The sequence below is a fragment of the Crocodylus siamensis genome, chromosome 9, assembly GCF_052110815.1.
Source record: "Crocodylus siamensis isolate JL-2025a chromosome 9, ASM5211081v1, whole genome shotgun sequence".
Lineage (NCBI taxonomy): Eukaryota > Metazoa > Chordata > Crocodylia > Crocodylidae > Crocodylus > Crocodylus siamensis.
This window is the reverse complement of record NC_143403.1, coordinates 41,341,464-41,366,364: the sequence shown is the minus strand read 5'-3', so window position 1 is coordinate 41,366,364 and position 24,901 is coordinate 41,341,464. Positions and strand designations below refer to the sequence as shown.

Sequence of the window (24,901 nt, the reverse complement as noted above, 5' to 3'; positions counted from 1 at the left end):
GGCAATGGATCAGGGCCCCAAGCCGGGTCCAGCCCACAAAGGGATGAGCACTGTTCATCTAGCCCACTGGGGGGGAAAAGGTTTGGCCCTACTAAGCTCAAACATGGATCCGTATAGAAAAGGAACCACAACTGTTGTAATATGTAACTGTCTTTTCCTTTATCCAAGAGGCTGCAGTGGTAACAGGATTAAAGTCAGCATCAGAATAGAAGATCTCTTTTCTGTTACATGACTTGTCAAGCAGAAGTTTTCAGGCAACTTTCCATGTGTCCAGAACATTAAACAGAATTTTTAAAAAATGTATCCATGGATAAATTCATTTAAGTTGCGGGGGCAGGGGGAGGCTGGGGAGGGAATGGAAGGAGCAGGCATAGTATACTACAGCACTGAAGGTCAAACCTTTTTGGCAGGTATGTCACAAATTGACCATGCACTGTCCCCAGGTCTCAATCTAATTATCTTCCTTTCCCACTTTTCTGCTCTGCTTTCTGTTCCCTGCCCTGTCAGCCACTTTACTGCCTATCTTCTTCCCACAGCCTGCCATATGCCACATAGACGGACTGTTGTGGCAAGAGTACCACGGGTTGGCCAACTTTGCACTACACCCCTAATTGGTAAAGGGATCTTGCTTCCAGTGAAGTGTAACCCATTAAAAAAAGTCTTATGAAATAGTTTCAGTTTTTTGATCTTTGTGCTAATAGAGAATATTTTATCTATAAGCAGCCATATGCAGCCCTATCTGTGGTAGAGAATAAACTCTGACAAACAATATAGCCCCTGATAGTTAGGCTTTTTCATAAAGAAACCTATTTATGTGTACAGTGTGTCCTGAATCTGTTTTATCCTTCCAATAAAAAAGTTGAAAATGTTGCCATCAGCGACCAGGTTGTGCTTGTGGATGTTCCATATGCTATTGCAGTACATGGGGTGGGGGGATTCATAAGTAGCACTGTGTTTCTAGTTAAAAGCATATGAGGAATAACTAGTAAAAAGTTGCATTTGTTTGCGATTCATTGCTTGAGCTCTGTGAGTGGCCTTTGATAGTTCCATGATATTCCACATGAAAGGATGTGGGCCTACACCTTTCTTTTTAATGACATGAAGCATTGAGGGGACACTATTACCTTTGCTGCCCCCTTTTTTTGTGTTTAGTTTTGTTTTATTCTGGTCATCTTTTAGCTGCTTTAGTATTTTTGTTACCTGGGGCACTGAATGAAGACCTGGTACATAAAGAGCAAAGTAGGTTGGTAGAATCAAAACAACAACCCTAAAAAAACAAAAATATGGAGAGAAGGTGGTAGCACAAAAAACACTCCCTAACCTGATGTTCTGAAAGAAAGTTTAGGGCAGGGGCAGGCAATTATTTTTGCTGGAGGGCTGCATAACAACTCCTGGTGAGCTGTTGAGGGCTGCAAAGGTATTTAGGACCCTTGATGAGTGTCACACCTCCTAATCACCTTGGTGATCGGAAGTCCCACCTTCTAACTTCTGAACTTTGCCACAGGAAGCCTCTCCCTTTGCCCCCTGAAGTACTCTTGGAATGGGGTTTGAAGTCTTGGAACTGGAAAAAAACAATCATATACTAAAAATTAAACTAATTCTATACATATTCTAATTTTATTTCAGGAAAATATTTTTGTCCTGATTGATCTGTTTGCATAGTGTATGTAGGGATGATTGTGTAATAGCTCAAAATAAAAGCTTACTCTTCTATATTGTGTGGAGGACGGGCATTTGTGGGGGGGGGGATTGTGAAGGGATGTGGGGCTTGTTGGGGGTGGTGGTATAGGAGTGTATGGGGTTTTTGTGGGGGAGGAGGGTGTGTGGCTGTGGGCCTCCTGTGAACAGCCCCCAGCAGCAGGTCCCCTCTACCATATGTATCCCCCTGTTGCCCAGCCCTTGCTGCTGGTAGCAGGCGCTTGGGGCACTCGTGGCCGTGGCAGGCAAAGCCTCCTGGCAACATGCAGGTCTGGCTGAGTCCTGGGGGCTGCATATGCTGGCCCAAGCCACTGGCACGTACATTTAAGCCAGACTCGGCTGGATCTGTGTAAGCACATGGGGTTCATGGCATTGCAAGCAGGAGCTGCGTGTCATCAGACCAGGTCAGCTCTGTGCCTTCACGTGCTGGAAGCCCCACATGGAGTCATGGAACCAGCCTGACCTAGCCCAATGGTGCACATCTCCCACCTGCTGTGTTGTAAGCTCCATATGCTGGCACAGAGTCAGCCCACCAGTGGGGCCAGCTCTGTGCTGCCACATGCAGCCCTTGGGATTCAGCCGGATCCGCACACTGCTGGGAGACTGCCTGCTGCAGCCGTGAGCCCCCTGAGGGCCTAGCTGCTGCTGTTGATGATTATGATGGCAGGGGCTGTGCACCATGGTGGGGCTCCCACACTCACCCACCCACCCCCTTCCTGCAGGCAGAAGCTTCCTTCTCCACTCACCACCTATCCAGTTGTATGCCACAGTGTTTGGTACCTCCACATGAGGCTCCCAGCTGCAGTGCCGGGAGCCTCATGGAGGAGAAAGTAGAGTTCTGGTCCAATGGCACGTGACCTCTGAAAGCTTAAGCATCCTGTCAGCCTTCAGAGGGGCGGCCATGGGCTGGTAACAAGTTTTTTAGAGGGCCCCACAAGCCATATTTTGCCCTCTTCTGATTTGGGAGTAGCCATTGTGAAATCATGGAAACTGAATTTAAATTGCAGAAACTAATACATGCTAACTGCTTATGTGGCATTCAAGTTCTATGGTAGGATTGTCTTCACGTAGTTTAGTTTATGATTCACTTTAGAAGAGGATTAAAGGTGTTTTTAGGACTTGTGTGCATAGTGATACTCAGGAAGATGCATATGAATTGACTAAAGGTTAGGGGTACACCGATTAAATATTTTTTTTGGCCGACTTTTTTTTTTATTAATCCAGCCATATCAGCTGATACTGATCTGATTGCCAGTATGCAGCCCAGAAATTTGGAAAGTGGTGTCTGGCCAGTAAGTCTGTGGGGGGAAGGGTTGTGAGGGGTGCAGATGTAGACCCCTGTGAGAAGGGAGGGAGCGGTGGCTGGGGCAGGGGCAGGCACTGTCTAACCGGGATGGAGCATGAGACAGAGCTGTGGGTGGCTTGTCCGAGGGGGGCAGGGGAGGAGATGAGTGGCTCCTGCTGCTGCTTGCACCCCTGGGGAAAAATGGGGTGCATGTGGCTCCCAGATTTGTGCATAAGGTGAGGGTGGGCTCTCTGCTTCAGGGCCAGGGGCTGTGCCGACCTCTTCCCAACAGAGTGGCTGGTCTGGAGCTGCGCTCAAATTTTGCCGTAGCCCCCCAGCCCTACCTCCCTCCAGGAAGAGCCAGGTACAGCCCCTGGCCCCAGCCCACCCTCGTCCTGCACGCAAATCTGGGGGCGCATCTGCTGGGGTGTGTGCAGCAGCAGGAGCTGCACCCCCTGGACAAGCTGCCTGCAGCTCCATCCCTCTTCAACGTCTCTTAACCCATGCAGATCTATGCTTTTGGTACTAGAAACCAGATCCACGCTTTTGGTATTGGAAACAGATGCCTCCAGCACTGTCCATTGATACAGTGCTATCATAATGGCAGGCCCTGAACTCCTGTGGCACCCTTTTGCAAGTTCACCCTAGTGGAACAAAATTACAAAATCCTGGACCCTGAATTCTTAGCCATCAGAGTGGAAGGGGTGTATCATGGGGTACAGTACCATAAGTTTCTGGGGTACTTCCAGAAGGCTAAGTCACTCACCCAGAGGCACCTTTGGGCACCTTCTCCTGCGCTGCTTTCCAGATAACTTCCTAGGTCACTTTTACTGGGCGTAGCATCTGCGCATCCCTGCATTGGGCCTTCTCCTAAACTGACTCCCTGTTAGCAGGCCATCCCAGAACAGAGAAATAGATTGGCTTTCCTTCCACTAGTTTTGGCAGTCATGACTGCAACCCAGTTCAGGCCTTTATCTGTTCTTGCAGTGTTTGTGCCCACACCAAGAGACCCATTCAGAAACCTTGCAGATTCCTCTGACCCCTTCCCATCCTGCTCTGGTCATGATCTGCAATCTCCCAGGTCCTCATCGTAGACTTGCCCATCTCAACAGTTGTTTTACGATCCTGACTGTAATGAACCAACTCACCAAAATGGCCCATTTACCACTTTTACCATTGCATGGACCATCCATCAGCACAGGATATAGCATGGCTGTGGTTGAACCATACAGTTGCCCTTCATCGGCCCCTCAGCTTGCATCGTGTTTGACCATGGGTCCCAGTTCATTTCCTGGTTCTGGGGCTTTGGACTTCTTGGAATATATGCCCATCTCACATTGGCCTGCCATTCCCAGACAAATGGCCAGACAGATGAGACCAACTAGTCCTGAAGCAGTACCTCTGATGTCACCTCGGTTTCAAATAAAATAACAGGTTCTCTTAACAGTCTCACAATTATCCTACAGTAACTTTTTGAGCATGTCTTAGCCAGGTAAGGCCCGTTCTTCACAAAATATGGGTTCCACCCTTGTTTGAACCCCACCTTATTCACACACTCGCTCGGCCCCATGGCTATGGATTGGGTACACCAGTGGGTTTTCAAATATTTTGGACTCTAAGCCCCCCTCACTCCTGACCTGCAGTCCCCTGACCCTGCTGGTGCCCCTGACTCCTAACGTGCTGGGGTGGGGGGCATGGTCTGATGTTGCCACTCCCCTCAGGTTCTCTACACTACCTTCCCACACATGCATGTAGCATCCCCCTTGGCTGCCTCCTGCTCCCTGCAGTCCCACACAGCCCTTTGCAAGCTGAAATACTGCTAGCCTGCCAAGAGAAACCCATTGTTTCCCATATTTTTTCCTTTAAAAAAGAAAATCCATGGTTTTCTGTAAACCGGGTAGTAGTGGTGGCGGCAACAGCACGCTCGGCCCAGGTGTTGGCTGCCCCAACTGACCTCGGAGATCACAATCACGCCAGGTCTGCGTCCACCGCAGTTCCCATGAAACCTGTGGTGAGCCCCCAGGGGGTTGCATACCCCTGGTTGAGGACCACTGCAGTACATATTGATAAGATCGTGGAGGAATCAAAGCAACACTTGGAAAAGGCAAGTGACCTACATAAGCAGTCAGGACCTACCTACTAAGTATGGTTGTCAGCCAAACACCTTCATACAGGCTGGCCTTACCAAAGCTAGACCATGACTTTAATGGCCACGTGCTCATAATCGGTCAAATCAACCTAGTAGACCTTTGAGATACAACTCCCTTGGACACTGGAGATCCACCTGATATTCCACATCTCTGTATGCAGCTTGAGTAAGTGTCAGTTCTTTTCCACACTAACCAACCTCTTGCCCTTCCATAATCTAGGGACAGAAGGAGTACCTAGTCTGGAAAATTTTAGTGGAGATTCAAAGTGGAAGTGGGGAAAGTTGTACAACTTAGTAGATCTCATGTGGGAGCTTGCAGAAAATATTCATGCCCCCAATCTACTGAAAAAAAAATCCACAATGACCACCTGGGGAAACCAGTGCCTGGGAGGGGGGGATGGGCGACAACCTCAAACCTGGAGCCCCTTCAGGCTGTCCTTTCGCTAAAGGAATTTATTGTAAGATGAGTATCCAGAGGACATGGAAAAATCTTTTAAAATACTGTATTTAACCAGGAAGACGTGCAACATTTCTGTTCAGCAAGAATTTGAACCCCAGTTGAGGCAGGAAACAATAACCTTATGAAAAGTTCTGAGAGCCATTTTGTTTTGCAGTGTTGTGCCAAAAGAGAACAATATTGCTGTTTTTCTTTGGGCACCTACAGATAAGCATAAAGTATATTGCAAAATTAATGAAATGATGCAGTAATTGCTGTAAAGATAAACATTATAAATGTGTCTAGCCTGATTTGGGTCACTTACCTCATGAACACTCAATGTGAATAAAAGCTAGTGAATTATTTAGGCAGTATTCCTGTACCTTTTAAAATAATTTTTCTTTCTGTATCTGCTGCCATAATGAATATGCTTATCAAGAAACGCAATTTGTTTTGTTCTGTTTTGTTTTCTTAGCTCAGTGGTGCCAGCATCTTGAGTGAGAGGAATGAAGAGGGCCACGGTCAGAGCATGAGAGTGAGATAGAAATTTGAAGAAGCCTGGGAAGGGATATGTGGACAGTAAGTGTGGCTGGCTAAAATATGTGGGTGGGATTTGATACAACTGGCAATTAAAATTCTCACTACAACATGGATTCCATTTTTTAGAGTTCTGGTTTTGGGGTGGGAGAGGTTGGGGATGTATATGCCAAGCAGAGAGAGAAGCTCCTGCCTTACCCATCATGACACTGGACAGCTGGGATCTAGGAAAAAAAACTTAAATCCCTTTGTACAGTTGTGTTTTAATACAATACAAGATGGTTAAAGGTGACCCTAAGCCTGTTGGGGAAATACAGATGGAAAGAAAAGTTAATCTAAGTGTAAAGCTGTGTAGTTTAGGTAGCAATTAGGAATTAATTCATGTGACTCAATGTGAGCAGTCACCAGAGTGAAGTAATGTCATGAAATTTTAAAATGCCAAGTAATCTGGATTAGAAAAATTGAATGTATATGCATAACATTTTCAGGTATACTACCTATACTTTGATATAACATCCTTGTGTAGGCAGGGAGTTAGTTTCTTTTGACAGACCCTACCTATAGGTGCCTAATTACATACACAATTGGACAGTCCCCTCATTAGGATGCAGGCAACTAGAACGGTCACAAACTCCTGCAAGACTATTTCAGGCTGGACATAAGGAAGAATTTCTTTACTGTCCGAGCCCCCAAGGTCTGGAACAGTCTGCCATCGGAGGTGGTTCAAGCACCTACATTGAACACCTTCAAGAGTAAATTGGATGCTTATCTTGCTGGGATCCTATGACCCCAGCTGACTTCCTGCCCTTTGGGCAGGGGGCTGGACTCGATGATCTCCCGAGGTCCCTTCCAGCCCTAATGTCTATGAAATCTATGAGAAAAACAGTGGAAAGTATTTCCTATTCAGCATATAGTTGTAATATAACCATGAGTTCGAACTTTGATTTAAGGGTTTCCCTTTACTGTTAATCACTGTTGTACTGACAGATGTACAGAATTTCCATTTTATGTTCAAGTTCTCCAGCTTTCTCAACTTCTGAGCTGCTATGGGCCATCCAGGGCCAAGGGGAAGTAAGCAGAAGTTGGAGAAGGCAGTGGGAGCCTGGAGATCCTAGTAGGAGCAGGAGTAATGGGGTGAAGGGGAGGGGTGCCCATATGGGAACCTGCAGGCCACAAGTTAACTGCGCACATGCTGCAATTTGGACAGCCCTATATTAGAGAATCCTTGTACAATCTAGTTGAGGTGGCTTCCTATGCTTTAGTTTTGGAAGCTGTTCTTGTTTCAAGTTGATTGCTGTTAGTGTCAAGTTACTGGTTTGTTTGGTTTTTTACCCTTTATCTCTTGCAGGAAAGACTCCATAGCATTTTTGGTAGTGATACTTCACAATATTTATTTGCCACTATCTGTGATAGCTTATAGGGTCTGTACAAACACTAGGTTTGCCATTAGAGGAAAGATCAATTGTCTATAGTTTGACATTTTTACTGATAATAAATATGATGTGTTCTTTCATACTGAAACTATGACCACTTGTTCATTTGTCATGACACTGACAAAGTTTGCTAGGCTTTAAAGGCAAATGGGATAATCCCACGTCAAAATAGTCCATGTTCTTCAATTGTTGAAATGTTCAGCACAAAGTGCTTGAAATTTATGTCAGTGTTTGCTAATTGGGTGCTTAAGCAACTGTACTTACTGCTATTAGTATTTCTTTTACCTCGCCCTGCTAGCCCTTCCTAGCAGCAATAGAAATTTCATATGCCTTCATTCTGTCACAGCGAAACTTCACAGCACCATGCAGTTAGCTAGGATTTTGCATGTCAGTTTCAAATTTGCTGGGGGAATGGTATTTGGAAGGATTGATTTATAAAGAGCTTGGACTGTTTAAGTCAGAAGTTTTGTCATTGATTTATTTGGGTCTGGAGCAGAGGTACAGAATACATAGACTTTCCATGATTTGAAGCTGTGGCATATTTCCACTTGCATTATTAACACCAGGAACTGAACTTTAGAATGGAATGAATTGTAAATACATTGGCGTGAAAGCCTTAAAACTTTAAAAGGGATGTATGTAGGCCAGGTGTGGGCAAAATGCAGCCTGTGGGACGGATGTGGCCCATCAGGCCATTCTCTCTGGTGCGTAGGGCCCCTAAAAAATTTAGAAAATTTAATATTTATCTGTCCCTGGCTGCCTGTCATGTGGCTCTCGATGACTTGCCGAAACTCAGTAAGTGGCCCTCCACCTGAAATAATTGCCTGCCTTGATGTAATGTAATGACATGAGCCATACAGTCAGAAGTACTAGTTTTGCAGGTAGTATTTACATCTGTGTACAAGGGAGAGGCATTGCCAGTGATAGGCATGTCAGTTTAGAGGTGTCCTAATTACTAAGGCAAAACTTAAGCCAGGTCTGCACTATAAGGTTCTCTGTTATGCCACATTATGATCAGCTGTGCTTGATTTCTCTTTACTGGTTACCAGTCATTTTATACTTTTTATTTCACTTATGTAAAGCAGTCCTAGTCTTTTCAGCTTGTCTTTTGATGGAGTTACTTGTCCACTCATTTTTGTCACTGGTCATTTTACCCCATTCTCTTTCTACTAATATCCTTTTGTGATGAGCAGGGATCCTGGTTTTCCCTGATTAAAATATACCAAATTCTTTGCTAAAAACCCCAAAATCAGTGATTAAAATTAAAGCCCTGCCCACAGCCTGCACAGCCTTGCTAGTGCCCCTCACCCCCCAGCCCTGCCAGAGGGGGCCTCCAGCTGCCAGCGGCTAGAAGCTTCTCTGCATGACTCCGCTGTTCCCTGCTGCCCTGCTTCTCTCCCGTGGGGCCTCTGAAGCCCAGCAGAGACAACCTGGCATGGCAGGCATTGGTGGAGCCAGGCAGCGATCTCACCACTGCTTGCCCTGTGCTGCCCCAGTGACATGCCTCCTACGTGCAGGGCTGCGCTGAGGGCAGCAGTGTGGGACTGCTTCCCTCAAAGCAGGGGCAGGGGGGGCAAGCAGCAGCAAAGAGATCCCCACGCAGCCCCTCTGGGTTGAGCCGTCCGTAGGGGTGTGCGAGGCCCAGGGACGTATCAGCTTGTGCAGAACCCGGGGGGTGGGGGGGCAGGGTAAGCAAGTGGGTGGAGTGCAGAGCCTTGTACAGCACTGTCTGCAGGGGTGCCTAAAGTATGGGGCCCCGGGTGGTTGCCCTGATTTGCATGCCCACGCCCCTCCCCCCGGACAGCCCTGCCGCCAGGCTCCAGGGGCCCTGGGAGAGGGAAGCAGGGCAGGAGCCTGAGCCCACAGCCTGTGCCTGCCCTGGGTACAGATCTGGGGGGCACTGGTCCCACCTGCCCCCTTCGAGTGTGCGTGGCAGCAGGGAGCTGGCCTTCCCCTCCCCCACACGAGCCACCCATGGCCCCATCATACTTCCTGCTGGGGCCCTGCAGCCACGCATTGTGACTGCAAGCCTCACCTGTCTGGGCAGCATCCTCAGCCCTGCCCAGCTCCCTCTCCCCTTTAAGAGGAGGTTTGACATCTGCCTGGCTGGAGTTATTTGAGCCCGGTTCTTCTCTGCTGCCTGGGGCAGGGGTTCGGACCTGATGATCTACAAGGTCCCTTCTGACCCTACTTCTATGAATCCTCACCACACTTACCTGCTGGAGCTGCTCTGCAGGCTGCCTGGGGCCATGTGCATGTCCATACATGTCGTGCCCCCTGTCTCTCTGCCCTCCTCCTGCTTCCTCCCATCTTCCTGCAGGCTGGAACTCTGCCAGCCTGCAGGGAGCTCATTGCAAAATGGCAAAATTAGCGGGTTTCTCTTGTAAAATGAGAAATCCGCATTTGCCTCTGGTGAAAGGTAAAATACACAGTTTACTTTGTTATTCCTTGGGGAACAGAAAACCTGGATCTCTGGTGATGAGAGACCATTGATTTGTTATAATAATTTTTGCATTACTGCCCCTAATTCCATTGCTTAGGCCTCTGAACGTTGTTTGTTCATTTTGATTGCTCTGGCACCCTGCATTTTCCACAGTGCTGCCCAGATCTTCCCTGAGTTTTTTATAGTTGACTTAGAACCTTACTATATGTCAGTGGTTCAGATTATTCTTTTTGGTTTGGATTACCTTGGATTTGTCAGCATCTGGTTTCTCCTGGTCTCATTATTTGTTTATCTATTTTTATTAGGTCCTCCCTGATGTACCTTTCAGTCTTTCCTGTTGATCAAGTTAAATAGATTGTCATCTAACTTCTTCAACATACTGCTCCTTATGTTTTTCCAAGTAATTTTTATATGAATATAAGTTAACGAAAATTATGCAAAAACTAATTTGAACTTTATGCTAAATTGAAAACTGACCATTAACTTTTCTCTTTGTTCTCTTGCTCTACCTGGTTACTAGCTTGGGACTGCTTTATTTTCATTTAGTAATTTAAATTTTTAGAAAAGCTGTTGAAAAACTGTTCTGTTTTTTTTTGTTTTTTTTTTATATATAGTTTTGTTAATATGCTCAAGGAATCCCAATAGAATAGAGGAATATAATTTTCCTGTACAGAATCTATACTGATGTATCCCTATCATGTAACTTCGTTCCTTTGTGTACAGATGGGAAAGATTTCTAGTGCAACAGATATTCCGCTCCTGAAAGCAGTAAGTGCCACATTACTATCAGGAGTCTGTGGACTGATTTACGTGACTGATGTAAACCTATATCCCACTACAGTGCAGTGTAATAATGCAATTCATAAATGCAATTTTATTGACCCAAGAGGTTGTCTTCCATTCTTCTGTCCTTCCCTTCATCTTATCCTTCTCTTATTTTATTCTTTCACTTTCATCCTTTTGTCTTCTTCCTTTTGTCCTCCTACCATGCTGTTCTTCTCTGGGCTCTTCATTCATAATCAGTTCTCTGTGTCTTCTCTCTATCTTGCTGCTAGGATTTTGGCCACCCAAGGGGTGCCACCTTCTCTTCTCTACAACCTATTCTCCTTCAAGATGACTTCATCTGGAAAACAGGTTATGTTTTGCAGTTAGTTAAAGAAAAAAACTGTGTTCTGATCCTTTGAAGGACGCCAGTCAGTTGGCTACTCTTGTAAATCTTGTGTGCTTGGCCATTTGCCTATAGGAATTTAGGGTCCATGGGAAGCTAGGTGGTGTTAGAAAGGATCTGCTGGAGCAGTGAAAGGTACTGCACATAAAATAGTAGATCATTATTTTTGGTATTTTAGTGCCACCTGGAGGTTGGAGCTGCTGGTTGCAAACAACATTGTATTGTCAGAGATTTCACTTTGTTAGGTAAACCCTTCAACTAACCTCAGTGTTGGAGCATCCAGTTCTCACAAAAAGGCAGTTCTTAGAATGCTTACAATCTCTCTCGTGAGTGCCAAGCAAAATGCCTTCACATGCCGTGCACGTGTGCCAGAGGTTGCCTACCCCTGTGCTAAAATAGACTTAGATGTGGAGAATCTTGAAAGGGTCCAGAGAAGGACCCCAAGAATGATGAAAGGCCTGGAGGACAAACCTTATGAGGAAAGACTGTACAGGCTGGGGAAAAGAAGGCTGTGGGTGGACCTGGTGGCTATCTAAGTATGTAAGGGGTGAATATCTGGAGCTGGGAGAAAAACTGTTCACTAGGGCATCCCAGGGGAGAACAAGGAGCAATGGCCCTAAACTGTTAAAGGATGGTTTCAGGTTGGATGCAAGGAAGAACTTTATGGTAAAGGGGTGACCAGAATCTGGAATAGACTTCCCAAGGAGGTGGTACAGTCCCCAACCTTGGAAGTCTTCAAGAGGAGACTTGAGGGGGCACTCAATGATCTTTCCATCCCTTAATTTCTATGATTTAGGATTCTTTCAATACTGAAGCATGCCTTATCTGCTACTATGTAAATAATACCTCTCCATGATTCTGCAGTGATAAGTGTAGCAAAATTGCTCCAGCCTTTATCTATAAGGTTAGTTCTTTATATGAAATTAGAATCATAAAATCATAGAAAATTAGGGTTGGGAAGGACCTCAGGAGTTCATCTAGTCCCGCCACCTGCTCAAAGCAGGATCATCCCCAACTAGATCATCCCAGCGAAGGCTTTGTCTAGCCAGGTTTTAAAAACCTCCAAGGATGGAGATTCCACCACCTCTCTGGGTAAACTGTTCTAGTGGTTTTACTACCCTCCTAGTGAGAGAATTTTTCTTAATACCCAACCTAAACTTCCCTTGCTGCAACTTGAGACCACTGCTCCTTGTTCTATCATCCACCACCATTGAGAACGGTTTAGCTCCAACAAGTCACTTGAATTTAGTGGTTTGTTGCCCCAGCAGTAAAATGGACCTCTGTATAGTTTACCAAAAGGGAAGGGGGAGTTTCAGCAGGAAATGCAGGAAGAGTTGTCAATTTGTCCGATTCTGTAGTTTACATGAATTTTTCTAAAGGAAGCCTCTCTGGTTCAGAGGTGGATAAGGAGAATATTTTTCTCACTGTGCCTTTTACTATGTGCTGTTAGGGGGCAGTAGTTTCTTTTTTCCAAATAATGGTGATTTCATAAACCTTACTGTTTCTGTCTTTGACAGAGTCCAGTGCACATAGCTGTTTTCCATAACTGACCAATGAAGGAAGCTAAGTGGGCCAAGTCCTAGCCTGCAAGTTCTTGTTGGGAACACTTTGATGGGGCTCAGTGTATGCATGGTACTGTGAATAGATCTCTGTGTAGGACATTTATATACCCTTTTCACTTCAGAGGCTAATTTAGCCCACTTAGCTTCTTTCATCGCAGCTCCCTTGGTGGTGAGCTGGAAATGCTTTCAGCAGGGCCAATGGGCCAGACTCAGAGGTGGGTCTTTTGGACTGTGAGTATTCCTGTGGGCCAGATGTTTAACACCCCAAATTATATTTTTGTTCTTGCTAAGCAGCATTCAGCCAGTAGAGGGCAACAGGCTCAAGCATGTGTGATTCAAGTTCTACTGAAGTCAGCATCCTAAAGCATTTTTTGCATGAATAGGAGCAGGATAGGGTGCCAGAATATCCACAGCAAATATAATTAAATAAATTTTATTTTACTCTTTCATATTTAAATTCAAGTGCATGTTAGTGTTTTTAATGACATCTGTTTGGAAAGTTATTTAAGTTTTGTGAGCTAGAGGGAGACATTAGAAGCATGAAATAAACCAGATTTGAGTTACTCTTATCATTCTGAGTAACTTTTAGTTGCATATAATTCTTAACCAGTTTACCCTTTCTCCAAATCCATAGAAACTTTTAAACTTTTGTAATTTTAGGGACAGATGAAACTTTCCAAATATATACAGTGCTGTTTAACAAACTGGGTACAAACATTACTTTAATTACTTTATTTTGATGTCTTCTAAAAAATATGGTCCAGCTTACTATGAGATTACTCAAAGCTATGTTGACTAAGGAACTACATGAGCAATAATTTATAAATAGTGAATAATACCAATGCATATCCTGCCTGTGGAATTTGTAGATTGTAAGAGAAAGAACTTCTGTTAGTGAAGTTGGTACAGAAATGTGCACATTTCAGTTTTGGCTCAATTGCTTTCCATTTTAAAACCAGGCTAGTAACATGAAATCAAGAGAACCTAAATTATAAAATTCTGTTTGGTTTCTGTGTTTGGTCATTAGTGAATGTATTGCTTTTGCCTAGCCACTTGCCTTCAATTTGATCATCTATCCTGTCAGTTTTCTACTTTTCATGGTCACTAAGTAGTTCCTGTAAATACTTTTCTTGTTTCTGCAGGAGGAAGGTGAAATGGAAGGTGAGGCAGTTGAGGCTATTGTGGAGGAGTCTGAAACTTTCATCAAGGGAAAAGAAAGAAAAACCTATCAAAGACGCCGTGAAGGTGGACAGGAGGAGGATGTTTGTCATATCCCACCTAACCAAGCAGATGGGGGTGAAGTAGTGCAGGATGTCAGTAGTGGTGTGCAGATGGTGATGATGGAACAGCTGGATCCAACACTCCTTCAAATGAAGACTGAAGTAATGGAAGGCACTGTGCCTCAGGAAACAGAGGCTACAGTGGATGACACACAGATAATAACACTTCAGGTTGTTAATATGGAAGAACAGCCTATAAACATTGGTGAGCTTCAGCTTGTCCAAGTACCTGTTCCAGTGACTGTACCAGTTGCCACCACTTCTGTGGAAGAACTTCAGGGAGCGTATGAAAATGAGGTTTCAAAAGGAGGCCTACAAGAGGGAGAGCCTATGATCTGTCACACGCTCCCTTTACCAGAAGGTTTCCAGGTAGTGAAAGTAGGTGCAAATGGTGAGGTGGAGACACTGGAGCAAGGAGAACTTCAGCCACAGGAAGATCCCAATTGGCAGAAAGATCCAGACTATCAGCCACCAGCCAAAAAAACAAAGAAAACCAAAAAGAGCAAGCTTCGTTATACTGAGGAAGGCAAAGATGTGGATGTGTCTGTGTACGATTTTGAAGAGGAGCAGCAAGAGGGTTTGCTGTCTGAGGTCAATGCAGAAAAGGTGGTGGGCAACATGAAGCCCCCTAAACCAACAAAAATAAAAAAGAAAGGTATGTGGCTATTCTTTCCCTAGCCCTTTTACAATATAGATATCAAGAAAGGTGCATACAGTAGGTCTGAAAAAAGGAAGTCAAATGTGTTACTAAACTCCTTTGGAAATAAGGGCTTTACTTACATTTTAGAAACACTTTTGTAGCCCTACTGCAAAATAGCTGGGAGTCTGGTACTTTATCATCGTTGTTCCCAAATAAAGCTAACATGTACAAAAATTATATAATCTTTCCTATTTCCCTGAATAATACAGACATTAGCTTTCAAGATTTTATTTTTATATCAGAAAATAAAATTCAAGATATATTTTTTCTCTTTGGCAAATGATTTGACATCAGAAGAATACATCTTTGTTTTGTGTTTATAAATAAAAAATTTTTTTAAATTATGGAACTACTCATTTTATCCTCTGAATAGGGTGGAGGAAGAAGTTGATTAATGATATACCAATTAAAATTCGAAGATAACAGTTTAATACTCTGTATGGCTAATCAGAATCTTAATTAGTTTTAGTTATTAAAGTTTCTGCTGTCTTTTAAGTGATGATAAGGAAATTAAAGATTTTTGGAACTTAAGTTATGTAATGCTGTGGAGCAGGTAGGTAGCTAAAGATGATTTGTTTTGTGGTCAGGTGTAAAAAAGACATTCCAGTGCGAGCTGTGCAGTTATACCTGTCCACGTCGTTCCAACTTGGACCGGCACATGAAAAGCCACACTGATGAAAGGCCACATAAGTGCCATCTCTGTGGCAGAGCTTTCCGGACAGTCACGTTGCTGAGGAACCACCTCAACACTCACACAGGTATTATATGCACTGATAACATTGTTTTTGGAGATTTTTAGAGTTACAGTCCTGCTTTCTGTATGGAAATAAGAATGCTGTAGGGTCCTGTGGGATCACCCTGTAGGAAAGGAGTTACATAATGCTGTTTGTTTGTAATATGAACCAAATCAGATTTGCCTTTTTGCTATATTGGGCCAGTACACAACAATAGGACCTCAGTCAGTTTTATAGCAAACTTGTATTGAAGCTAATGGAAAGCTCCCCGTAACTTCTGTGGGAGATGGTTCAAGTTTATGGCTTGGGATGAGTTATCTGGTGATGCTGCTGCTCTTTGCAGGCAGGAAGGACAAGCGACCAAAGCAGAACAAACAGACCAGGGGCCAGAGATACTCAAGGAGAAGTGCAGGGTGGCGAGATTAATAAAATGTTTTTAAAAGATATTTGGTACTTCCTTTTAGTATAACAACTTTACCTGTAGAAGGGCAGTAGGTAGTTAATTGAACCAGCAACCAGAATAAAGCATGCCTCTTGTTCCTGTCCCATCCCTGGCAATGTGATTAAGTAGATGAAACTTTTCCTTATCCCTCATTTCTTTACATATGCAGTCTTTGTAAATAACTGTTCAACTACTGTAGAAGATGTAATAAATTCTCGTGTAGCCTATTTTTGCTATAGTCTCTCAATTTTTTTCCGAAGTATGAAGCCCCAGTTCTCAGTTTATAATGAGTAAAGCTAGCATGTACTTTTTTCCCCCCTCACCAACCTTCAATATCTTCCTGTCTTGCAACAAATGTTTAGGTACTCGTCCTCACAAGTGCCCAGACTGCGACATGGCCTTTGTGACGAGTGGAGAGTTGGTTCGGCATCGCCGTTACAAACACACTCATGAGAAACCATTCAAATGTTCAATGTGTGACTATGCTAGTGTGGAGGTAAGTTTGGGTTTAACAACATAAGCAATCTTTCATGTTGCAGGTAGAAAACCTCTGTTATCATTACCATTACCATTATAAACTTGTTATTTTCAGGAGGTCATGCCTTGTCCATAAACCTGGCCCTGGGTAGAAACTTGTTTTAAAAAACACTCTGTCCTTAAAATCAGGTTGGTATTTTTTGGTTAAAGAGGACCTGGTTCTAGAATTTGCGCTCACAGGCTAGAACTTTCCAACTGTTTAGATTTAGATTAGACATTAGGAAAAATTTCTTTATGGTGAGGGTTGCCAAAATCTGGAATGGGCTTCCAAGGGAGGTAGAGGTCTTTAAGAGGAGACTAGATAAGCACCTAGCTGGGGTCATCTGACCCCGGCACTCTTTTCTACCCAGGGCAGGGGGTCGGACTTCAATTTACTGAGGTCCCTTCCAACCCTAAAAATCTATGAATATCTGTGAAATCTATGTTCTTGTGGGGACCCAGTATTGGCTTTTATTTAAAAATAACTTTTCAAGATTAATTTGCTGACTTCCATTGGAGGGGAGGGGTTAAATGCACTTCACTTAAATCTCAGAGTATTTATACCCCCAGGGTTTTGTCAGCCTGTTCCTTAAGAATGAACTTCTGCTGGCAACCTGAGTGATTACTTGACAGCCCTAATAATTATTAATCACTGTTAACATGTGAAATTAACACAAAAACCAATTACTGTGCTAATGTTTCTAACGTGTTAATTGTGCACATGGTTTTGGAGCCTGTGGCCAGGCTCCTCTTCACTGCCGTCATCAGCACCTCCGGCAGGGCAATGATAGCAGTGCAGAGGAGCCAGAGGGCAGCCCAGGCTTCTTGAATTCCGGGGGCAGGGCACACACACGCACGCAGGTAAGTCTGGTGGGGTGTCAAACCTCATGGTGAGGGATGGAGTAGGTTGGAGCTGCAGGTGGCTCATCCCAGCAAGGAGGGCCTGGAGGGCATATCCTGCCCCAGATTTGTGTGCAGGGTAGAGACTGGCTGCCCACTACAAGCTGGAGGTCTGCTGCCTTTGCCCCAGGAGCTGTGCAATGCTGGATGAGTAGGGGTCACAGCACAGGTAGTGTGCAGCTCCCAGGGCAAAAGCAGCAGGGTGCATGGTTGCAGCAGGCAGCCCACCTCTGCTCTGCGCACAAATCTGGGAGACATGCCTGCCACGCCTCCCCCCAAGGCTGTGTGCAGCAGTGATTCATACATAACATCAGTTTGGATGCTTTTAGGCATCCTACCTAATAGTGAATACTCACCACCTTGCCTTGAGGTGGCCAAGGGCACATTTAGTCAGCAGTTGCTACGGTGATTGAACTTTTTTTTTCCTGGAGGTATAGATGCTCTGTGTGAGGCTTTATCATCCATACAAAAGAAGGGGAGGTTAGGGCTGTTGGGGATAGGTGTTAGCCATTCCATTTATTATGCTGGAAATAACAGTGGGAGCTGCTCCCCACCTTATCAGGGAGGCATGACTGGAATTATGGAAGATTGCAGCATTGGATCATCCATGCATGACACCCTTGCTGCTTATCTTGCATCTGCAGCGCTTACTCTCTCCCAGCAGTCAGTCCTCTTCTCCTATATCCAGAACTGGTTGTAGACAGTTTGCAGGTGCCCCAAAACAAGCTGTTCTGGATTTCTTCATCATCTACCAATTCAGTAACCTGCTGACAGCTTGCCACAAAGTTCCACTTTTTGCCTTCTTAAAACTTTAGTCACTTGCCTGTTGGTGTTCTGGAAGACCACCTCACAGCAGGCCAATCATGTAGGCAAGAACCATCCTATAATTGCAGGTTCAGCATCACAATGCCATGAATATTGCTAGAATTCAGAGGTGTTTGGGCTCTATCTTCAGGAGCTTGGGGTGGTAGACCTCTGTTCTTGTACCTTTGCACTGAGAAATCCTCAGTGCCATCTTCCTGCATGGTTTGTGACTAGGAAAAGTGAAGACCTGGAACTGGGTCCTTTGGACTCAAACTCCTAGAAGATATGGCAAATCCTATCATAGGAAGTCTCAAGGCTGAGCCACAAGCAACACTGGGCTCCTGGTTTTCTCCCCCCAGTGACTAGCAGTGAGGTACCATACTAGTCACTGACTGCATGAGCTCTGAGCTGGTATGACTGGGGTATTAACTGCATATCTGTCCATGACTATCTCAGCAGAATCTTAAATTATCATATAAACCTTTTTATACCAGTTCAAGAGTTTGTCTATCCAAACTCTTTAACCCAACAGAGTACTTCAGGTTGCATATGAAGGATTTTGATCGTTTGTGTGAATTGCTGAATTTCTTGGCTTGTATTGTCTTAAAACTTTGACTTGCCAAACTAACACTAGCTCCATTCTTGGCTTTCAGGTCAGCAAGTTGAAACGCCACATTCGCTCTCATACTGGAGAGCGTCCATTCCAGTGTAGCTTGTGCAGCTATGCCAGCAGAGATACTTACAAACTGAAGAGGCACATGAGAACCCACTCTGGTATTGATTCCATACTTTTTAATATCCTCTTTGTTTCAGCATAGAGGCTCAGGGATTCTCAAGTGTATTAGAGTTCTCAGCGGGTGTTACTCTGCATTAGGCACAATAAGGCTGCTACATGCTTATATGAAAAAGTTACGCAAACTCCGCCAATGAAGAAAATGCAGGAAGACTGATCAGCAGGGATCCCGGTTTTCCATTTCCCATGGAAAAAAGGAGAAAACCACGGATTTCCCCTTATTAGAGAAAATGTGGATTTTACCTTTTAGCAGAGAAACCCCTGGATTTCCCACATTTGCAAAGAGCTCCTGCAGGCTGGAACTCTGCAGAGCTGATTGCAAAATGGGTGGGAAACCCCCAGGCCTGCCCAGAGGAGGAAAGGCAGGGCCTGAGGCTTTTAGTCAGTCCCAAGGCTTGCTTCAGGTTCACTTTCCTTCCTGTAAGGTTAGGTAAGTGGGGGAAAGCTGGGTGCAGGGAGCTGGCTGGGGGCTGAGGTGTTGGTAAAAGATATGGAGTGCCTGGCTGGCTGTAGGCCCAGCCAGGCTCGGTGCCTCCATGTGGAGCTTCCCTTAAGGGCCAATACCATGCTGCACCACTTTCATGTGCTGCCGGCCAGGCAGGCACTCCGTGTGGGGCTTCCCCAACACCTCCCCCTCCCTCAACCCAGGTGGGCAGGCAGGTGGGGATGGAGCACGTTCAGGGGTGCCGCTGCAATGTCTCCCTCAGTGCCTTCCCATACTTTCCTTCTTTCCCAGGGGAGGGGGAGGGCCATGTGGCACACCACAGCGCCTCCCTGCCCCCCCCCCCACTTCAGCCCACTTCCAGGGCTGGGGTGGGGGTGAGGGCAGCAGTGCCCCTCTGTGGGCCATACACGTGCTGCCCAGCCGGGGGGGAGGGGTGGTTCTGATGTGGTAGCTGCTGCTGCCATGGTGCTTTTGTGCAGCTGATCACATGTCTGGTTCCACAGGCAAGTGGCACAGTAGCTGCGGTGGCGGCCACCACATGCGAACCCCAGCTCCCTGCAGGAGTTCTCCCCTAACCGGCAACATGCAGATGGGGGATGAAGGAAAGCAGCGCAGGGCACGGCAGTAGCAGCTGCGGTGCTGGCCGCCCTGTGCGAACCACCTTCCCCCACTTCCCCGTGCCCAGGCGGTGCATATACAGCCCACAGAGGGGCACCACTGCCCTTGCCCCCCGGCTCTGCTCCTGGAAGTGGGCACAGAGAGTGAGCTGGGGTGGGGAGTTGTGCAGTGTGCAGCATGGGGCTGATGGCGCCCAGTGTACCCCTCCCTCTCCCCCAGGTAAGATGGAAAGTATGGTAAGGTGCAGAGAAAGACACCACTGCCATGCCTCTGGGCACATTCTATCCCCACCCACCTGCCTGACCCGCACACACCCCTACCCCATATTCCCCCCCATTCTTGATCTGGCTCCCCCCAGCCCCTTCCCTTCATCTGTGTGTGTGGGGGGGTGCCTTTCATTTTAATCACGGATTTGGGGGGTTTTATCAGAGAATTTGTGATGGTTTTTTATTGGGGGGGCAGGGGGGAACCAGGATCCTTGCTGATCAGCGCACCTAAATCTACAAACTAAAATTTGTTACTGAATTGAGAGATGCAAAATTGGCTAAAAAAATTAGTCTCCAGTTTTGTCATAAAACTAATTACAAAATACTGGCATATCTTTAAAGTACTATGCTGACATAAATCACTTAATATCAGTATTCCATTTTCTGGCTGCACACAGAACATTAAGGTGACATTTGTTCAAAGTGTAATACAGGAATGTTTGTTAATGGAGTTTGTGAAAATCCTATAGGTAGGTAACTTTCCTGTTCATGCTAGAAGCCAGGGTTTCCTAAAAGTGAACCACAGTGCAATGCAAGTTCTGCTGCTGAAGCAGGAAGGAAAACATGTTTTAGCAAGTTTAAGTGTGCAGGGAAGGCCCTTAGAACTCGAAGCAGAAATCGGGTTGTGTTTCCTACTAGAGGTGCACTGATACATTGGTCCATATCATATCAGCGCCAGTAAAAGGAAAACTGACATTATGGACAATAAATGCTGTTTGCATTTGCAGTTGCACATGCACACAACCAGCTCTGTCCCCCTCCACCCTGCCCTCCTGCCCCACTGGGAAGAGCCTGATGCTGCCTGTGGCCTCAGCCCACCCTCACTCCTTGCACAGATCCGGGGGGCACATGCCCCCCATGGCTCCCCTAAGGTTGCATGCAGTGGCAAGAGCTGCCCTCCCACACACCCCACAGACAAGCTGGTTGTGGCTTTGTCCCAGCCCCACTCCCTCACTTCAGGGGCCTTGATCTGCATAAAATTTTTATTGGTGCACCCCTATTTCCTACATCTTGTTACGCAGCACACAAGTCCCTTACAGATCTCTTCTCCCGAATCCAAATTTGAACTGCTTCTCTTGTGGAGGTACGGTTCAGTTGTCAAACACTGCACAGACCTAGTAGATACTAAGATTTCCCAAACTCTTCCTATTGTTCCCTGGCCTCTAAAAATGGTTGCCATTAAATTGCTGTGCCAGCAGCTTTGTCTTATGGCTGCTCTTTCCAATCCAGGTATATTTTGAGACTTGACTTATTAATAAAACTAACCACTTGTGCTAATTATTGTTTCTTTTTCCCTACCACAGGAGAGAAGCCATATGAATGTTACATCTGTCATGCTCGCTTTACTCAGAGTGGCACCATGAAGATGCACATTTTGCAAAAGCACACAGAGAATGTGGCCAAATTTCATTGCCCCCACTGTGATACTGTCATAGCAAGAAAGAGTGACTTGGGTAGGTACTTCTTAAATGTGTTGATTAACAATGTAAGGTTCTTTAAACAAATAATGAAGTTGTTTAACTTCGTGGAAGAGGAAGCATTTTTTAAAAAAATCATAGGCTTTAGTAGAAACTATATTGCATAGGTTATAGAGCTAGAGTGGTGCAGAATAAGGGACATGTCAGCCTGAATAAAGTTAGCTGTTAATAAAGATTAATTGATTTATAATAGCAGCCAGTTGCTGTGAAGGTATTAGTTACTTCTACACTATTCCAGTATAGCAACATGTTTGCCATGCACACAAAACAGGTCATCAGTCTGAAGCCCATTGACCTAAACAAAAATAAAACTTTCAGTTCCATATGTTTAAGGCCGGAAGGCTCCTAGGTCATCTGGTCTGATGTCCTGTATATCACAAATGATTTCATTTCACCCAGGTACCCCTTTACCCTTTTTTGTTAGTCTAAGCATTTTGGCCTTCAGGAAAGTAGGCTGCACATTCACAGGCAAAGAACAGGAAAGGTAGAAGTGCTGACATTGCCTGATGCTTTTGTACTGGCTGGGAATTGATTTAGTGAGACATGATTCCAACAGGCTAGCCATGCTGTGTGCAGTGGTCAGTGATGGAAAATTGCAGAGATTCCCTTCAGTTGAATTTGTGGGGAGAATTTCTTCATGACCTCAATCTGATGAGGTATTGCTACTCAGCATGCGAGCAAACTACGCCAGCTAAGCAACCAGAAGGGATTATCCATACCACCTCAGATCACTTGTCCAACCTGCCTAGTCTCCAGTTCAGCAGTGGCTAATCTCTGCTTCAGAGGAAGGCACGAAAGGTACTCCACAACAGATTGCATCTGTCTAATTGAACATGGGTTGCAAATGAATTTTCTTCACCATTGCAGAAAACTATTTGAAACCCTGAAGTATAAAAAAAACTAATTTATTTTATACTTACTGCTCTGTATTAACATGGTTCGTGCAGCCGTGCTCTTCCCTTGTCTGTGAATGGACAGGCCATGGATAGGGAGATTTACATATTCAGAGGCTAAGATTGTAAGCTCAGAAGGAAGTTTCATAGTATTAAGTATTGCTTTCCCCCAAAACACGCATGTTAAACCATCACATTGTCTTCCAGCAGATTGACTAAAGGTTTTTTACTTTCCAGGTTTGTCTTAAACTTAAGTCACAGACGTGGGGGGGGGGAGAACCCCTCAAAACAGCCCTTTACTTTCAGCTCTGCACCCCCACGCCAACCGCAGTGTATGCCCAGAAAATGCGTTGCTTTAGTTCGACCCAGCTCACCCAACTTCTGTGTAGATTGAGTACTTCAGCAGGAATTTTTGGTGCTTTTATCTAATAGCTAATTGAATCCGCTATTAGATAAAAGTGCCTGATCTATACTGAAGCTGGAGAGCTGGGACAAACTAATACGCTTCCTCTTCCATTAGAGCGCTGTTTTGTTCTGATTTGGTTTGGTTTTTGTTTTTTTTTTTCATATCTGTAAATCTACCCCTTGAGTCTCATTTTGCAGTCATAGGATATTTTTATACCTTTGTCAACAAGTTTGGAAAGATTTCCAGGATCAGGTGGGCGGGGGGGGTTGTTTATTTGTTTTTATTCTATCTGTTGTGTTATGCAGTGACTGCAGTACCTCTCTTCTCTTCCATAAGCTGTATTATGTTGAGCTCCTTTAGCCTCATACTATAAGGCTTTTTTTCAGCCTATGGATCATTTTTGTGACTCCTTTGAACACCAGTATTTACATACCAGTTTTTGAAGTCTGGACACCAGTGGTCTTGCAGTGTTGTGTACAGAGGCAAGATCATGTCTCCACTTGTACTTGATAGTCATCTTTCTATAACCACGAAGATTATATTCACTTTTCTTGTCATAACATTTTACTGGAAGTTCATGATGAGAATATTGAGTAGTATGGCTCTTTAAATCCTTCCAAGACAGTGGCTGGCACTTCAAAACAATTCATTCTTGACAGTTTACTTCCTTTGTTAGCCTACCTGGCCTTCTGTATAAGGAGAAAGTGGTAGGTGTGATTTTTTTTTGTTGGGTTTTTTAGGGTATCGTTGTGGACCCACCTAGATATCAGATAGTTGCACAATAGTTGAGAAGCCATGCTTGGAATACTTTGTCAAACTAGAGGGACATTTCAAATGGGACTGTTAATGAGTTGTTCCCCATTCATGCCTACAAGTGTAGCATTAGCTACTCCTTGTTCACTTAGTCATAACAAAATAGTTTATTTCTACCTAACTGAGAAAAATAAGCTGGCTCAATAAGTGTGAAAGGAAAAATATGCCACCCCAAGAACTAATTTAGAGCCACATCCCTCTGTTCATATTGGTAATCTTTTTTAGAAGAAATCCCATAACTGAAGGCAGTTAACATTCACTGTGCCCTGTGGTACGTGGTTCTGACAAGAATCATGAAGTCTTGGTCTATAGCAGGGGTTGTCAACCAGGGGTACCCATACCCCTGGGGGTACTTTTGAAAGGTCCCATGGTGGGTAGGTGGGGACAGTATGCCATCACCCTGTGCTGCTGCCTCACAGGAGCAGAGGCGGGGCAAGAGCAGAACTGCACAGACAGGCGCTCGCCATGCCCCTTCTCTGTGTCTGGCCACTTGCCCCCCCCCCACCTTCCTCAGGGGTACACTTATTAAAAAAGGTTGAAAACCCCTGGTCTATAGCAACAATAATACCCTAATAATCTATCTAGTTCACTTTACAGTTGTATGACTTTCTTTTTTTTAAAACATCTTTTTATGTGTGGTTCTTTTTTCTATCTTTCTTTTTACTGGCAAAGAGAATGAAAGGGTCAAAGGTAAGAGTTAAAGCAAAGGATCCACCAAAGCCAAAATTTGGCCTGAGGCTCTAGCAGTCTTGTTTTGTTCCCTTTATACATACAGATTCCCTCTGCTTTGCATTTTAACTCCTTGTTGTCTTATTAAGTAGTTTTTGTGACTTAATCAAAATATATATAGTCAGATGTTAGTACCTGGGACTTTCCCAACAAATTAGACTTTGCTCTAGAATGGAAATCGATCTTTTTCATGAGTAGGAAGAGACACTGTAGAAGGATGTATTTAATCATGGAGCATGGTACTTTTCAAAGTAACTCCAAAGCAATAAAGTGTAGAGACTTTTGGCTTCAAACCAGATGATGTGAAGAAAGCATACTCTCCTGAGAAAACAGTTAAGGAATTGTCTCTGCCAGTCTTTTTAAAGTATGGAAA

General features: G+C 44.8%; 1 protein-coding gene across 3 annotated transcripts in view; it reads left to right on the top strand.

Moving 5' to 3' along the window:
* CTCF (CCCTC-binding factor) overlaps positions 1–24,901 on the top strand; it is a 52,007-nt gene that overhangs the window by 17,318 nt on the left and 9,788 nt on the right. For 2 of the 3 annotated variants that reach the window (XM_090063525.1, XM_090063524.1), the window contains exons 2-7: positions 6,044–6,147; positions 13,854–14,646; positions 15,279–15,449; positions 16,230–16,363; positions 18,741–18,861; positions 21,514–21,663. In XM_090063525.1, the coding sequence (XP_089919651.1) occupies positions 6,139–6,147; positions 13,854–14,646; positions 15,279–15,449; positions 16,230–16,363; positions 18,741–18,861; positions 21,514–21,663 (1,378 nt within the window). In that variant the 5' untranslated portion in view covers positions 6,044–6,138. The remainder of the gene's footprint in view (positions 1–6,043; positions 6,148–13,853; positions 14,647–15,278; positions 15,450–16,229; positions 16,364–18,740; positions 18,862–21,513; positions 21,664–24,901) is intronic. The other variant, XM_090063526.1, reaches the window with a different exon arrangement.